At 31.2% G+C, this 12,970-nt stretch overlaps 1 protein-coding gene across 1 annotated transcript; it reads left to right on the forward strand.

Annotated features, from left to right (window-relative positions):
- The first annotated feature begins 1,905 nt into the window (after nucleotides 1-1,905).
- Nucleotides 1,906-8,785, forward strand: LOC112726888 (F-box protein SKIP17). Its single transcript, XM_025776420.3, has 13 exons — nucleotides 1,906-2,524; nucleotides 3,150-3,325; nucleotides 4,185-4,382; nucleotides 4,461-4,571; nucleotides 5,054-5,139; nucleotides 5,223-5,344; nucleotides 6,058-6,122; nucleotides 6,244-6,316; nucleotides 6,408-6,470; nucleotides 6,566-6,630; nucleotides 6,733-6,807; nucleotides 6,924-7,185; nucleotides 8,101-8,785. The coding sequence occupies exons 1-12, from the start codon at nucleotides 2,150-2,152 to the stop codon at nucleotides 7,129-7,131; spliced, it is 1,617 nt and encodes a 538-aa protein (XP_025632205.1). The 5' UTR covers nucleotides 1,906-2,149; the 3' UTR covers nucleotides 7,132-7,185; nucleotides 8,101-8,785.
- Nucleotides 8,786-12,970: the final 4,185 nt, after the last annotated feature.

Raw genomic sequence — 12,970 nt, forward strand, 5'->3', positions numbered from 1 at the left:
GAGATATGATTGTGGTTGAGGTAAAGAAGAGATATGGTTGTGATTGAGGTGAAAAACTGGATACTGAAATTGCTGTAATTGAGAAGAAGAATTGGTTATTTTGGAAAAGAAGGGAAAGAAATGATGATTTTAAAATTAAGTTAAACCTTTAGGATTATTTTATAGCAAAAAAAAGATCAAAAATAAAAAAAAAATTTAATTCCTATCTTAAGAATCAAAATCGCACTTAACCCTAATATAGTATGTTGAGTTTATGTTCAATATGCGGGCATTATTAAAACGAAAGACGTAAGATTGCTTACCCATCCTTTTTGTTCCAGAATTAACACTTCCTCATGGTGATTAACTTGCGAAGAATCTTCAAATTAATTTTTTTAAATAATATCTTCTAAAGAATCTTAGCATAGGACGTGGATATTTAATTGGGCATCACTGAAGACAAGTTTTGCTGAAAGAGAAACACTACAACTATAGGTCTATACCTAAAAAGAAAAAAAAAAAAAAATCTAAAAGCAGAGAAAAAGGATAAATAAATAGGTCACATTTGGGCCTTCTGTTTTGGTTTTTGTATATTTTTCCATCGTTCATTGTATATTTTTATTGCATAAATAAAAAGCCATTTTACATTACCAAAAAAAAAAGCCATTTTACTTCAATCAAAACAACAAATATTTTATTTCATTATTTGGATATAAGAAGGATAAAATTTTTATTCGGTTTATTAAAATATATTAGTATAAAATATAAAATATTGTAATTAATTAATTCTATTTAACTCTATATAAAAGAAAAAAACAATTGTAAATATAAAACTATTATTCATAAATATTAATTTATGATTGTTTATTAAGAGGAAGATAAATTTTAAAATTTACGTGATAAATTAAATTAAAAAAAAAATTTAAAAGTCAGGAGAATTTATTATTTTTTACTAATATTTTTAATAATTAATCTAATTTTTTTAGTCTAATAATTTAATAATATATTTTAAAATATTATAAACTAATTACTGACCAAATATAATAAATTCGATTGACGTTCTAACATTTATTTAAAACTAAAACATATAAATACCAACCAATAATCCATTGGCTATTAAATTAATTAAAGTCAACAAAAAAAATTGATAAAAAGAATTATAAGAAACTTTATTTTGTTATTAAAAAGATTTATACAAAATACTACTTTAAGCAAATTCTTTTCCCCAGACTGGCTAAAAAAATTTTAGTATCTAGAATTTGGCAAATGCTAATATATTATGAAAAAATAAAGATTATATTATTTTTTAAATTTTAAATTTTAAATTTTAAATTTTGAATAATAAATTTTAAATGTAAATTATTGATAGTTAATGAATTATACTTTAAATGACATAATCTCTCCATATTAATCCAAAAAGTCACGAGTTAGAGTAAAAAAAAAATTTAAGTTATTGATATAAAATATAATAAAAAAATTAAAATTTATTTTAACATTTAGTTCAACACTTTTTAAAATTTGAATCCTCTATATTTTAAATTTTTATTTTAGAGGATAAAATAAGATCTTTTATTGTTAAAAATTTTTGTTCTCATATTTTTTTTTATTCAATCTATAAAATAAATAATAACAGATCATATTTTATTCTTTAAAATAAAATTTAAAATTTAGAAGATCCAAATCTGTTATTATTGTTGTTGTTATTATTATTATTAAAAAATAAACCCACGTTAACGAATTGACTATATTTTCTTTTCTTACCAGAAAATTTCAGCTTCACTCTTGTCTGTGTTCACTGTTCAGTGTTCACTAATTACAGACTACAGTCACCAAGGAATGAACAAAGGCGCGTGAATCAAACCGCAAGATACCCCCACGTGTCACTCGCGTAGCGGTCAAACGCGTCACGCAAAACCCCATCGTCTCAATATTCCAATCACCACCACCCTTCTCTCACTCCACACCTTTCTTCTCTTCTCTTCTCTCTGTCCTCTGCAACCAAAAGTAATAATACAAAAATATAAAAATAAAAAAAATAAAAATAAAAAAAAATGAGAATGAGAGTCTGAAAATGATAACAGAATCCACAACCACCACAACAACAGTAACGGCCACCGCCACGCGCTGACGCGTGAAGAAGAAGAAGAACAGCAACAACCAGCAGAGGCTTATGGCAATGGACACTTTTCCTTGTTCTTCGAAGCGACCGTGTCCTTCTTCATCGCAGGAGCAGAACAACGCTAGGGTTGTTCAGGGTCTGGATCACGTGGAGCAGGTGCTCCATAAGTTCCTGTGCCTCGACGATGACGACTCAACTTCTTCTTCTTCTCCTTCTCCGTCGTCGCCGTGTTCTTCGATCTCTTTGGATCTGTCGCTGGAGAAGCTTCTGGAATCTTCTGCGTCAGATGCGGATCGAACGGTGCTCATCGACCGCGCCCTCAGGATGGGATCGATGCTCCTCGACGCAGCGAAGCACTCCTCCAGGAAGCGGGCTTCGAAGCACAACTCACTCGCTTGGCCACTCCCTCCGGACCTCACTATCAAGGTTTTAATTCAATTTCATCGCTACTTTTCACTTTGTCTTGTTCGTACTTTATGAATCAGTAGTTTTCGGATTTCGATTGCGATTAATTTGATTCGAGCTAGGTTGATTCAACGCTAGCTTTTCGAACGCTGTGTTTTTGAGTTTACAGGTATTGATCGGAGCGAAAGTTTTCACTTTTTATTAGTTTAGCTGGTTTTTAGCTTTACAGTCACTGAACGGAACTTGCTTAAAGTAGCAATTGTTGACTTACTTCAAAGTTTAAACAACCTAGAGTTGATTATATAGTGTTATTAATTGCTCTTTATCATTATCATTTGTGTTAGAAATGATAAATTTGTTTCCGTGTTTGTTGTTTCCTATTCTAATTGGAGTTTTGTTCCCCTTTTAATTTCGCCTTTTCTTAGTTCTTTTCATAATTTGATTAATATTTTGTTTTTAATGTTTTAGTTTTGAACTTTTAAGTTATTCTTCTAATGTTCACTTTTCTTAGTTCTTTAGTATGTGGAGTCCCCTCCTTTTGCAGTATGATGATAATTCCCCTTTAGGTATTCGAGTAGCGTTATGATGAACTTATGATAATTTGGTCCTTGAAATTTCTGTGTTGATTCCATGTTGTGGTGTGCAGGTCTTCTCGATGCTTGAAACCCAGAGTCTGTGTCATGCATCAGCTACTTGTTCATTGTTTAACAAATGTGCTAAAGATCCTTTGTGCTATGCAAACCTTGATTTGACATCAAGGGTTCCGAAGATTAACAATTCAGTAGTTTCCACGATGATTCAGCGAGCGGGAAATGCACTAAGGTAAAAGCTCTTGTATCTCACTGTAAGAACCTGGCATCTAGAGCAAGTAGAAGAAAGAAACAGTAATAGAAAGACAAGGGGGACGGAGTGATATCAGTGGGATATCACCCAATTTCTCAGTATTTGTTATTATTATCTAGTAAAAGGAAGTTACAACTTAAAGATATCAGGTATTCGAGAGACCTGATTCTCTCCTAGATTCTAATCCGTTCTTTTTCCCTCTTTTCCATGCCTGCTCGCGACTTGTCGACTTCCCACCGCTCTTTATTGTTCCCACCCCTCTCTCTCACACTCACTTTCCAGCTAGGCAAGTTAGTTACAAAACCCTCCCTAGTCCATTTTTCACTCAATTACAGCAAGGTCCCTAATTTCTATTTGCATTGATACATAACACTCACTGATCTTTTACATGCCATATTTACTTTTTTCCCCAGGTAAATTTTGATTAACAGCATACTTAGTGACTATGGGGCATAAAATTAAAACTTAAAAGTATGACTAACTAATTATAACTATTCACCTAGCGAGGTGATCATTCTGTTTCTCTTTGCCTTGACCCACAAATGGAGAAAAAAGGCAGGTATTTGATTCCATATGGTATTTTTTGGTATGTGAGTGTTCACATTTTATTAGCGAGTAATTTTTTGCACTGTAGTCCTATCTGTTGAAGTTGGTCCATTGAAGAAGTTGTATAACTAGTTTAGTAGTTTCACGTATAATTCTACTATGCAATTGTTGCTAGTTCTGTTATCTATGACATGACAAAAGTGATAAATTAGCATTGGGCTAACATATTGAGCATGCATCACAATCTGATGTATTATCTCATTCTAACTATCTATTTTCATTTGTGTAAAAGGTCTCTTAAGCTTGGTGTGATCCCTTGTGCTACTCCCTCGCCTGGATCCTGTCAACCATTGGTTTATACCAACAGAAATTCTATTGTAGAGGTATCTAACTTCTCTTGGAATGATAAGAGATCTCGACAAGGGAGAGAATCTTCCATTCTTACAAGATCATGTCTAAGCCCTTTAAGTAGGGATGGTGGTGCTCCAGGGTATGTTCTTCATGGACCTAAAAATCTATTACTGTGGGTTTCTTGTTTTAAATGGGCTTATATATGTTCATCTTGCAGGATTCTTTTGAGAAAGTTGTATTTGTACAATATTGAAAGGATGGATAATGCATCCCTTGGTCAAGCCTTATCGGCGTGCCCCTCTCTCCTTGATCTGGAAATTGTTGGGCTGTAAGTTAGCTAACCCTTACCAGCCTTTCTCACACTTCTCTTCCTTCTAAGAATTTTCTCATTGCTAAGGGATATAAGACTATCTTTGGTTGGTAAAATGATTTAAACATAAACAAATGGTGAATTCCTTCTATACGATTACTTTATTTTTCCTGTGGTACAGAATTCACGCTTTTCTGAGTTATATTTTGGCATTGCTAGAGAGGAAATCTTTTCTTGGTACATTTTTGGCTTTTTGTTTAGAGTTACAACTACAATTTTTGTTACTTCAATTATTATAGTTAGTTCTTCTTTTATTTTATACTTGATATGAATATGCAGTAGATACAAAATTTCCGATTAATTAGGTGCCCATTTTCAGTTTATAGCTACCTTTTGTTACTTATTAAGTATTTAATATGTATCATTTGCATTCTCTCTAGTCTCTTCTCATGAACTGCATTGAGCAATGATTTTTGTTCTGTTTCTGTTTTAAATGGTAGTCATGTTGAGCTGCGGCAAACATTAATGTCTGTAAGTGCGAACTGCCACTCAATCGAGCGTTTGTGTTTCGAGTCTTCTAAAACAGGTAAATGTTTTCTCTGGCATCTTTTACTGTACAAGTATCTTTATATCTCTGCTTGAGTGCTTATCTATGTGTGTAACTATCAGGTAGAGATGACAGCTTGAAAACGCAAACCTGCCTTGAGCTGGTAGACAATTGTCCTCATCTAACTTCTTTATCTCTTAGAGGGTTTAAGCTACATGATTATAAAGTCCGTGTACTGGTTAAGGTATGTTATCAATATATTCTTGATTATTGTCTCTGGTTAATCCCGGTTAAGGTTCCTGTGCTAATCTTGTTCATGAGATGATCTCTCCCTCTAACTGTGTTCAATTCTATATCCATCTTATAAAAGTAAAAACGGGGAGGATTGAAAATAGAATAAATTTGCTAATCCAGCCTGCTATATATATGATCATATATTTTGTTTGTCATATTACCATAAAACTTTTTGCATCTGAAGCCCCTTGAGTTTGAGAAAAAATCTGCTAATCTGCTCAGCTATATATGATCCTACTTTGGTTTGTCATACTGCAATTGACTTTTTTTGCACCTGACCTGAAAACCCTTGAGTTTGAGTTAAAGGAAGTTGTAAGCTTATGCAGCTCATAATTCTTCATGGGTTAAATGGGTGCGATAATCCATATAAAGGCTATTAGATATTTTATAATGTACTAGTTTAAATCTATTATACTTTCAGTTTTAATGGTTCTTTTAATACATATTGCTGTGGATTGAAATGGTTGTTTGAACAAAGGTCGTACTTTGTTACAAGTATTGTGTCAATGTTTGATCTGGAGTTACCCTTTGTCATTTTGATGTTTGAATTATGACCTCTAAACTAAATGGCATCCTCGTATTTCTCACTTTTATCATAGATGGGAGGGCGGGGAACTCATATTCAATGGGTAAATAATAATTCAGTACAATACTGTCGTGCAGGGATTTCAGAAACTGAAATATGTTGACTTTTCAACGTCCTACTCAATCACTGGAAGCTTCTTGAGGTCAGTTACTAGCAAGAAACAATAAATTGTCACATTCTGTCTATCTGTTGAGATCATCCCTTCATACAACTTTTTTTTTTTTGGGCCTATTATTTTCATTCTAACAAATGTTATTTTTCAGAAGCCTTGGAAGCTGCATGGGTGGGAATTTGCTTGAGGTCTTAATTTTAAGGGATTGTATGCATTTGAAAGAGGTGAGAGTGATACTATGTCTGCAAGTTACGATTCCTTGCTTGTTTTGTTTTTAAAGCATTCCCTCTGTAATGCTAATGCTTTCATGTGCAGGTGGAAGTTGCTAGGTTTCTGACAGCAATTCTTGCAGGAGATTTCAAATTTCTACTACGTCTTGTGAGTACATAGAAAGATGTTGTGTTAAAAAGAATAATTAATTTCTAGTTGACTTTCAAATTTGGTTTGAGTTCTTACTATTTGCCTTTAAACAGGATATATCAAACAAGGAGGGCTTAGCATCCGAGGGTGACTGGTATCACAGGTGCTTCAACTCTAGGTAATGATTAAATTGGCAGTTTAGATGTCTCAAGTATCAACTTTCAGAACACCCATGCTTTGATTGTATATCTATTTACAAATTTGGGGCTTTATGGTGCAGTATTATGCCCGTAAAGCAGGTTTTGGAAGCAAGGCCTGATATAAATTTGGTGGCCGAATATCCAGCTGAAGGAAGGTCAGATATTACATCAATTGATTAATTTTGTGCATGTCTTTCGGTTTTTGATGAAGGGCTTTTTCCTTCCTTTTAAGTTCTAAAGTTTGACAATATGTGTTTCTGGAATGTTGCAGTTACAATGATTCATTTGATACTGATATGAACAGTGAGATAAGTCTGCCATCACAACTGAGCTCCCATAATTCAGATAGGTCAATTTTTCTGAGTACATCTGAAAGCAGCTACAATAGTGATCAGGGCAGCGGGAATGAAGATGGCCAAGATGCCAGCTATGTGATTTATGAGGAAAGTTCAGATGAGATAGACTTCTTGTCCTTGTAGGGAATGGTCATCCATGTGGTATTAATAAAAAAGGACAAACAATTTGTGGTTTTGGTACTCTCTCTCTCTCTCTCTCTCTCTCTCTCTCTCTCTCTCTCTCTCTCTCTCTCCATTGTGTTTGCATGTGTGTGCGGTAATGTACATTTCTCTCGAGGTTAAATGCTGTTACACGTTGCTTGTTTATTTGTTTGTAAAAGTATACGTTGACCTGCATTAGATTTATGTTATTTGACACTTGGTATTACTATAATATGCTCCCTCCTTCTCAAATTATATGTCTCTTTTTATCTTTATTGTTATTGCGAATTAAGTATATTTTTTAATTTCAAAAAGTCATAAATTAAAATTTACTCATTATACCATCTACTATTAAAAAGAAAGAGAAAGTTAGAAGAATAAAGAATTATTGAAGAGAGAAAATAATATTAGGTATACTTTCGTCTTTCTTTTGTTTGTTTATATTTTCAATTTAAACTAATGATTGTCTTGATAACTTTGCACAACTGAAAAAAGACATTTAATTTGAGGAGGGAGTACAAAATGTGATACTGATCTCCACTATTCAAAGGGAATGTTAAGTTTAGGCATCACAAATTAAGGGAGAATATGATCCAACTTCAAGATATCTATCCAAGTGCAATTTACCCTAAATCAGTAGTTGATTGGCTTTTCTTGGTAACACATTAACTAGTTTGGAAGGCTTGTCATAAAACAGATATTAAGATATTATGGTTAATGTCATTGCTGACATGTTGTAAATGGATGTCTTTGCATACCCCATGTTGGAAACTAGAGATATTTCCTTGTGCTACCTTTATTTTGTCAAATGAGTAGTTGGTATAACTAGATGCCTCAAAAAGTCCGTCAGTGGTATTGCAATCTGTTTTCCTTAATATGTGACATGCATTATTCACCTCTTGCATTTCCTAATACTTGCTGTTCATGATTTCTGATTTAAATATAAACTAGGGGAGCAGCAGATAAGGCGGATATGGCAGAATACCAGATAGTGAACAATGGACAGTGATATTTTCTTCAACTTCCATTTTGACCTTGTATTGATTGAAGTCTATTCCTGTGGAATGTTCAACCTGGAAGAAGATTGGAGGTTGGTATCGATTTATCAGCTTTATTGTGGGCCTTTATCTCCTTTTTCGGAGTTGGTTCCCCATTCTCTCCCCCCCTAAATGGAATTTGCTCCATTCCATATCTATGGTTTTATTTTTCATTTTTTCCCCCTGAAGAAAAAGAAGCATTCTAAATTTTTAAAATATTTTCTACCATATGTATTTTGTGGCTTTCCATACTGTGTCTACTTGCCAACACTGCAACTACAACCAGTGTGCCTGTAAACTACATATAATGACATCCCATACTCAAATCTTGCAAATAAGTAACAGTTTATCTAAGACAGACAATAATCATATGTATGTGCTATACTATTGCCATCTCCAAATGGCCGAACAGGATTAGAAAAATCTTTGATCCCGGCATGTAGGATGTAGTAATGTCTGTTATAACGCAATCCTGAATTAACAATTAAGTGTATGAGGTGCTTAAAACGTATTTCAACCAGATTATAACCCATATTGTACGTGGAGATGGGGTCTGATATTAAAATTGTAATACCATTAACAGTTTTGAGAATTTATAATCCTGCTATTGTTATGATCAGCTGCGTGATACTTAGTTATGGTAAACGAATTATATGATATTGGTGATTAATTTTTTGCGAGCAATGATATACTCTCCCACCTGTGTCTTGACTAAGGTTGCAGAACAAAAATTGAGAGATGATTTGATTATCTCAAATAACAAAGAAAAATGATCTTGTTAACGTGTGTTTTAACTTTTAAGGGCGCTTGTAAAGGATATTTTATAAGTAGAAAGATATCATAGAAAATCGTCATTTTTTTATTTTTTATTTAATACTAATTTTTTTTTTTTTTTTGTTGTTCTCTGAATGTTTTAGAACACTTTTTTCTTCTAGATAAATCCAAAAAAAAAAAAGAAGAAAAATACTTCTTTCGTTTAAAAATAGCTAATTATTTCTAATGCCAAGGTATGTTAATTTTATTTTAAAAAATTCTTAATGTTAATTTTGAATGTACTTACTTATCATTTATATAACGGTACTTTTGTCTATTATATATAATCTTCAAGTGGTTTGTTAAAATTTATTTATTAATTTTTGTAATGTGCGGTTTCAATTTATCCTGTCTCATTTCATTAAGCTATAATTAATATATTTAATTAGTGAAATAAATAAGAGGATAAATTAAACATTAATTGATGCATTATAGATATTTACCAATGACAAACTCTAACCCATTTTTTCCTTTTTGCTAGAAAGAAAATGAACGGAAGGTGATTAGTTTGTCAAATTAGATTTTGGTTTTAAATGGAGAAAATAATAAGAATATGTTTGGTTAATATATTTTTAAAATATATATTTAATTTAAAATAAAAATATAATTTATTTAATAATTTAGTTGAATTATCAAAATAATTTTTTTCAGAGCACACTTAAATCTAATTTTAAAAGATTTATTTGATTACAAAAATTTAAGCCAAATAAAATAAAGAATAAATGTAAAAGAATTTAAAAGGTAAAGATACTATTACTTTAATAAATTTTATTGTTTAAACAAATAAAAGAAGAAAATTAACATTGAGAATTAAAAGGTAAATATCTAGCCAAAACAAAAAAAATCCAAACGTAATTTGTGTGGATTAAGTTATAGTAGAAAAGGAAAGAAAATAGTGTCCTTTTATGTGAAAATGTTTTTTAACAATCTATTTATAATATATAAAAAGAGAAATTAAAGTTATTTTATAATGAACTAAGACCTCTAGATTTTCTGTAAGTTTAAGTTTATTTTCTCTTCTTTCTCTAATATTCTCATCATAACCTTTGCCTTTGGAGGTTAAAATGTCACACTATTTTTTTCATTGTTATACTTTATGCTTTAGTTTTCTCTTTTTTTTTAAAAAAAAAATTAAGAGACTTATTAAGACTTTTTAAATTAAGTATTAAAAATTTTAAAATCATCCTTACTATTTGAATCATTTCTCTACTTTTTTTTATTTATCTATATTTTTTAATTAAAAATAGTTTATATTATAAGTTTATAACGAATTTGAGTTGATTAAATGTTTATCTTATGTTTTTCATTTTACATGTCTTTTAAAAAAATTTCAAGTGATATAGATTAAATACTATATGGAATACACAAAAAATATAGATTAATAGTATAGAGGTAGAAAAAAATTTTTCATAGCGTAAATAAAGTTTGGTAACTTACAATACTAACAATAGTATTGGATGAAATTAACTGATGTACGCTATAATATTGGTTCCCTAGTATTACTCTTGTAAAAAATATACGAATTGGGATGGATATTAATTAATTAATATAATCAAAATTATAATATTAAAAAAATTGGTTGGTGTATAATTTCGTTTTTAGCGAATTAAGTGGATAGGATTACATTTTTTTAGACGAGAATCGTAGCTTTTATAACTTAATTTTTGTTGCTTTGGCATGTTTTCTTTTAAAATGTAATTATATTTATTTTTAATTTGGAATTTATTTTAGTGACAAATAAAATAGAAATTGTAAACGGATTGAATTAACATAAGTACATTGTAATTAACAAACATGAAATTTATAATAAATGTGTGTAAAATTATATATTATTATTTTAAATTAAAATTATAAAATACATAATATATGTATTATTATAAATAATTATAATAAGTAATATATATAACCTATGAAGCATGGACACTTCGCTAAATTGCTATGTCTGCATGTTAGATACATTTCAGACACGACATTCATCGACACTCGTCTAACACGCATGTCTACTGTATCCAACCGCGTCTTAACAAAAAATAAAATTTTTTTTCAAACACACTTTGATACACTTAAATACTTTTACATGTCAGTGTGTCCAGCCTTATTCTTAACATGTATTATTGAAATGGGTTTAGAAATAATATATATTATTATTTATTAAAATAAAAAATATTTTAAATTCTTTATATAATTAAAAAAGACGTTAAAAATAGTTAAAAAATTATTTCATATTTTAATATAATAAAATATCAAAATATCATTGTAATTTATCTAAAAAATATTTTATATTTTATATATATACCGTGTCCCCGTGTCTTATAAGATTTTAAAATTCATGTGTCTACATACAGAGGATATATCTAGTGAGAATGGATTGTTTATATGAGAATGTGAGAATGCAATTATTATCGTTGGATTAAATTTAATGGCCAAGATTAAATTTGCTTTAAAAAGTAAAATTAAAATTACTACTCCCTCTCTTTCTTTCTCATTCTCTAACCAAAAGTAGAGTTCCCTCTCACGTCCTTTCCTTTTCTCCTCTTGCGTTTGGGTATCAAAAATCAAATCCCTAGCTAATTTTTGAACATCTCTTTGTGCTGCGATATTCCCTTCACTTGTCATCACTCCTCCTTCTGCTCGTCACTGTCGTCGTTGCCACAACTCCTCTCTACATTTTCGTCACTGTCGTAGTTTATTGGAAGCATGCTCTAAATTTAAAAGTAAAAGCAGGTTGATTTCACATGCATGGACTCAATTGTTTAAATGTATGCATATAACTGATAGATCTATAGAAAAACTACAACTTGTCATAAATGGAGGTTTAGAAATTGAGTCACAACTAACTAAAATGAAAGGTGATATCCTCCTAAACAAAAAAGATGAGTTAGAGTTTTTTAAAAAATAATCCAAAATTCTTATATTATCCTTGTCATCTCCATTGTCATTTTCATCACACTCTCTTCTTTCTCCAACGGTCCATTTCACTATCTCTATTATTATATTCATTATTGTTGTTGTTCCCACATATTCTCGAGTTCTTCAAATTAGAGGAAGAGGTGGAGGATGATCCCATGTTGTTCCCACCTAAGTTCAACTAACAAAGAATTTTTGCTTCACTCGATTTTTTATTTTTGGCAGCAGCGACACTTGATCTCGAAAAGAAGTTCCTTTTGGCCTCACTTAAAATGTTCGTTGACAAATTTTTATTTTTCTAGCATAATCTTTTAAAATTCCTAAAATCCTAACCACCTCCCAACGAATAATATGTTAGCTCAACACTACATTCATGATTTAATTTGTATAGTTTATGTTGTAAAAACATAAAGCATATAATTTGTGCTTTTTTTTATCTGTTAGTTATAACCTGGTCAGTTACACCTATGAATCGAAATCTGAATAAAATAAATAACACGTGACCTATTTTAGTTAGAGAAAATCTGAATTATAACGGACTTTTTAGTATAAGCTCAAATAACGTTTAGAAGCGGTTACCACAAAATCAGACTAACATCCCCAACAACTTCACAATACTAGGTCAATGGAGTAACCGCCTATAGCATAACAACTTTATAAAAAGAAAAAACCCTAAAGGGAGAAAGTACGCTATTCACTCTGAATAATATTATACTCATTTTTTATTCTTACTAACTTGAGCATCAGAGTGCTTTTACAAGTGCCCGCCGCTGCTGTTCCTCTTGAAGTCGACGTATAGCTTATCCTACCTAGGGGAGGACGAGTTTAACCTTGGAACGGAGGAGTTATACCTCCTTCAAGGCTTACCACGCAGGAAAATTTGACATCCACCATGGGGCCGAGTTTTATTTAACCCCACCACCACCTCTTTTACTTGCCTTTCCCTCTCTTTTGCAAGTCTTCAGACAATGGCGAAAGAGCAGAATATTCCCCTCCTCCTACTCAAGCCGAGTTACTGGCTATAAATGATTCATTACGGGCCGAGGTCCAGAGAGTGATTGAAC

The sequence above is a fragment of the Arachis hypogaea genome, chromosome 12, assembly GCF_003086295.3.
Source record: "Arachis hypogaea cultivar Tifrunner chromosome 12, arahy.Tifrunner.gnm2.J5K5, whole genome shotgun sequence".
NCBI classification, from domain to species: domain Eukaryota; kingdom Viridiplantae; phylum Streptophyta; class Magnoliopsida; order Fabales; family Fabaceae; genus Arachis; species Arachis hypogaea.